Source organism: Prorops nasuta, unplaced genomic scaffold (genome assembly GCF_024137725.1).
Source record: "Prorops nasuta isolate Cenicafe-Biocafe unplaced genomic scaffold, Cenicafe_Pnas_1.2 PNAS00122, whole genome shotgun sequence".
Lineage (NCBI taxonomy): Eukaryota > Metazoa > Arthropoda > Insecta > Hymenoptera > Bethylidae > Prorops > Prorops nasuta.
Window position 1 is genome coordinate 57,501 of NW_027116919.1, and position 5,000 is coordinate 62,500.

Genomic DNA, 5,000 nt, shown 5'->3' on the forward strand with positions numbered 1-5,000 from the left:
GCAGCAGGTCTCCAAGGTAAAGAGCCTCTAGTCGATAGACTAATGTAGGTAAGGGAAGTCGGCAAATTGGATCCGTAACTTCGGAATAAGGATTGGCTCTGAGGAGCGGGGCGTGTCGGGCTTGGTCGGGAAGCGTGGTCAGGCTGACGTGCCGGGCCTGGGCGAGGTGAACTGCCGGAAACGGTTTGGGATCCGAGCTCGGTCCCGTGCCTTGGCCTCCCGCGAAACGTCCTTGCTGCGAGGCTTCCGTGTCAATTTACTTGCGCGGTCGTTCTCTTCGGCCGCCATTCAACGCTCAGCTCAGAACTGGCACGGACTAGGGGAATCCGACTGTCTAATTAAAACAAAGCATTGCGATGGCCCTCGCGGGTGTTGACGCAATGTGATTTCTGCCCAGTGCTCTGAATGTCAACGTGAAGAAATTCAAGCAAGCGCGGGTAAACGGCGGGAGTAACTATGACTCTCTTAAGGTGTAAGGGTCCCCTTCGCGGTAGCTCTGTTTGAATTGGTATAATGGTGGTGTTATGGTGCCGAAGTGTTTGAAAAAGTGGATCCAGAGGTGTGGTTAAGCCTCATGCACGGTTATGCGTATAAACTTATGGTTTCAAAACGTTGTTTTTGATGAAATACTGGGAAAAGTGTAAGCTAACCTCATTTGTCGGTGTGCCACGTGGCTGCAATAGCTGGAAAGAGATAGGCACTGCATGAGTTCGTGCAGAGTGGAGGAGTTATAGTTTAACGAAAGCGGAAAATCCCGGGTTTGAGTTGAAGCTAACGGGGTAGCGTAACCTTCAAGGTGCAGTGTGCAGTTAAGTAAAATAGCTGGCAGTAGAGGCAACATAACCTAGAACTTTGGGTCTAACCTGGCGGGGTTTATGGCAACTACCTTGGTGAATGGTTGGTAAGGTAGGGTTCGCTGTTTGCTGCGGAGTGCACAGGAGGCAGCTGGCGGTGAGTGTGGCGAGTACTGTGGGTCTGACACGGCTGGTAAGGCAGTATTTGGATTTGCTGCCTGGTTGTGTCCTGTGTCTAAGTGTTTCTGGACAGTGTGGATAGTCTTCGTTTCTGGTAGCTGGCACAATGAATGTGGTGCCGAAGAATGTGGGTCCGCCTGACCCCAAGGAGAGGAAAAGGGGTGAGCTGAGTCGCGAGAAAGGAAGGGTGCAGCAGGCCAGTAGTGAGAAAGAGACTAGGAAACTCACATGTGAAACTGGAGCATTGACTCCGGTAAATAGAATAGACTCGAGAACTCCCCTGAGAGGTAAAACCCTATTTGCTGAGGGCTACAAGGTAGATGCAAGCTTGTTATCAGCAGCATTTACACCCCCTGTGGACATCGAGAAGATCAAAGAATTGGAGGGCGAAATGAGAGGGGATCTATTCTTCCTGGGCACAATGGATACGTCAAGGCTCAACAAGGAACAGTCATTGGGGATCGAGAGAGCAGTCGGGAGACTGGAGAAGTCCGTAGGCTTGATAGTTTCGCACCTAACGACAATCACAAAGGAAACTGGTATAGCGAATGCGTTTGCTCGTGTGTTTAGCGAGGCCACCGAAAGGGTGGTAATGAAAGAGAGGGAGCAACACCTGCAGAGAGTGAGGAGCGCTATAAAGTCTATGGGGGATAAGATTGACAAGATCCTGGAGAAAGGACAACAGACGAAATCTGTGATGAAGGAGCAGATCCAAGAAACTGCGAAGCAAGTAGCATTGGAAGTTAAGGAGGCTAGGAAGGATGAAGAGGGAAGGCAAGCAACGCTCATGGAAGAAATGAAGAAGACTATTGAGTGTGCAAAATCTTCTATTGAAAAGACCACATATGCCGATGCAACCAGGAACAGCTGGAATAGAGTAGAGCCAAGGAAAAGGAAAATCCAGACGAGTACAGGGCAGGGCGTTGTGGTAGCTGAGACAGAGGACGTGTTTATTAAACCGGCAGAGGGGGTGCAGCAGAATCAGTTCCAGGGTCCCGACGCGGTGCTTAAGACACTGAAAGCCACAATTGACCCGGATGAATTAGACATCACGGTTATTAGAACGATTGTGAGGAAAAGTGCTGTGGTTGTAGTGGTCAAAAAAGGCGATGGGGTCAAAATAGTAGGGAATCAGGGTATTCGGCGTGTGGGGCTAGTGGCGGAAGCTAGGAGGAAGCTGCAGCCTAGAGTCTCGGTGCGTGATATCCCGATTGACATGGAAGAGGAGGAGATCCAAGAGCGAATCAGAAGGGCGATTGTTGATGAGAAGCTCAGGGGGAAGCTTAAACTAGTTAAGGTGATTAAAACTGGAAGGGGAGGTAGAATAGCGATCGTGGAAATCCCAGCTGAAGCACATGAGGAATTGACTCGGAAGGGGAGAATAAGGGTTGGCTGGACCACCTGTAGGGTTGCAACGGAGATACGAGCCAACCAGTGCTACAATTGTCAGGCATTTGGGCACCACGCTGCGAAATGCTCAGCGAGGGCGGTGTGTGGCAAGTGTTCTGGGTGCCATGAGACCAGAGGGTGCAAAGAGAGTAGCGCCTTAAAGTGCGCAAACTGTGCAAATGCTGGCAACAAGGATAGCAACCACTCGGCATTTGATACCACCAAATGCCCCATTCTTAAGACAGAGCTTGAGAGGAGTGCCCGGAATATCGAGTATTCCTGACACAGCGGAGTAGTTACATATACAGGGGTGGCTCCCTGCCGCCAAAGCGGCCGCAAAGTACACCTGCGATCACGAATTAAAACGCCAAGATCTACCGCTGGCAAACCTTATATAAAAAGACATGCCTAACCTACGGGACAATTCCTATAGGGCCAGCGGGAATGCGACCAGCGGTGCTGCTGCTGACGAAGGTGCCCTGGAAGTATATGTATGCGACATATGCCGTCGGGCGTTTGGGTCAGCGATAGGAAGAGGTCAACATATTAAAAAGGCGCATCCACAGGAGGCGAACGAAAGGATTGATGTAGAGAGAAAGAGGCCGAGGTGGACGGAGGAGGAAATTATGATTGTTGCTGAGATCGAGTGCAATCTACCGAGTCCAGTGGAGATCAACAAGGAAATAGTGAATAGACTACAGTCTGGGAGGAGTGTGGATGCCATTAAGGGGCTGAGAAAGCAAGAGAGATACAAACGAGCATTAGAAAGAGTGAAGGATCGTCTTCAAGAGAGCGCCCCCACACAAGGATTGGTAAGGTTGGATGCTAACAGCACCCTGGGCTCGAGGAGGACCCGACTATTGGAAGAGTGGGTACAGGCGCAAATTGAGGAGGGGGAAGGGGTGGATGATGTGTTGGTCCAGGCCTTCAGGAGCGCAATTGGCGGGAGGTCGCCGGATGACCTGCTGGAAGGATGGCTGAAAGAGAAGTGCTTGAAACCCCGAAGTAATGAGAGTGATACTGGAAGGAAGAAGCCCCAGGAGGAGCAGGGAGGGAACTCCAGGAAGGCTGAGAAGAGAAGGGCATACAAGAGGATCCAAACACTATGGAGGAAGAATACAAGTAAAGCCGCGCGTATTGTTCTAGATGGGGACAATAGTGCTATAGAGGGACCAAGTTTAGCAGAACAGGAACAGTTCTGGAGACCCATCATGGAAGATGGGGAAACGGAAGTCACACAGGAATGGAGGAACTTCGAGTGTGGAAAGGGGAATGAACTAATAGACCTGTACCTGCCCATTTCAGTGCGCGAGGTGGTAGAGAATAAACTGGGCAAGGGTACGGCGGCGGGCCCGGATGGCCTTACTACGGGAGAGTGGAATTGTGTGAGTGGGGTAAACAAGGCCGTATTCTTCAATATCATCCTAATTGTGGGGAGAAGTCCGGGGAACATGGTGGATTCGAGGACGGTCCTTATCCCAAAGGAGAAAGGAACCAGAGACCCAGCCTGTTTCCGTCCACTATCTATTGCTTCAGTGGCATTAAGGCACCTCCACAAAATATTGGCGGCACGGATTCTGGGGAAGAGTGTTCTGGATCCACGACAGAGGGCATTTATAGTGGCCGATGGGGTAGCAGAGAATACAGCTCTTCTGTCAGCCCTGATCATGGATGCAAGGACGAAGCGAAAGCAACTCCACCTGGGAGTATTGGATGTGAAGAAGGCATTTGACTCTGTTAAACACTCAGCAATTAGGAGAGCTATGGCGAAAAAGGGGTTACCGTGGGAATTACGGGAGTACATCTCCAAGGTCTATGAGACATCTAGGACACGGCTCGAGGTTGGGAGAGCGAAGGGACACTGGATTCACCCGAGAAAGGGAGTTAGACAGGGTGACCCCCTGTCCCCACTGCTATTCAATGCGGTAATGGATGAGGTGCTATTGCGACTGCCCAATCACATTGGCTATGAGCTTGGAAACCTAAGGATTGGGGCCTTAGTGTTTGCGGACGATCTCATACTTGTGGCGAACACGAACATAGGACTTCAAACAGCACTGGAGGAGATTAGCAAGGGGTTAAGGGAACAGGGACTGGTCCCAATGCCGAAGAAATGCAGGACGCTCTCCTTGGTACCATCGGGAAAGGAAAAGAAGGTTAAGGTGGGAGTACAGAGGCCATTCATGATAGGTGGAGAATCAATTGCACAATTGGGCGTTGGTGAAGAATGGGAATATCTTGGGATAACATACAACTCCTATGGACCAGTTCACATCAGGGTGGAGATTAAGGATCATCTTCTCAGGATCACAAAGGCACCTCTCAAGCCTCAGCAGAGGCTAATTATTCTTCGCCAGTATCTGTCGCCCAGGTGGATACACTGCTTAGTACTGGGTAAGACAACCCACGGAGAACTTCGGAGAGCGGACAAGCAAATTAGAAGAAGTGTTAGGGGGTGGATGAAACTGCCGCAGGACACGCCACAGGCGTACTTCCATACTCCTATCAAAGAGGGAGGTCTTGGAATAGTGTCACTTGAGAGCAGAATCCCCAAACTAATAATAAAGCGGCTTGAAACACTGAGCAATTCCTCCTGGGACAATGCAAGATGTCTGCGGGGAGAGCCATGGATAGAGG

The 5,000-nt window shown here is 50.5% G+C and overlaps 1 protein-coding gene across 1 annotated transcript in view; it reads right to left on the reverse strand.

Moving 5' to 3' along the window:
* The window catches only part of LOC136784985 (uncharacterized), a gene marked incomplete at its 5' end in the record, with an annotated part of 2,285 nt that extends 2,029 nt beyond the window's left edge, over positions 1–256 (reverse strand). The window contains one exon of the mRNA XM_066745961.1: positions 1–256. This exon is cut by the window's left edge and continues 2,029 nt beyond it. Within this exon, the coding sequence (XP_066602058.1) occupies positions 1–256 (256 nt within the window).
* Positions 257–5,000: the final 4,744 nt, after the last annotated feature.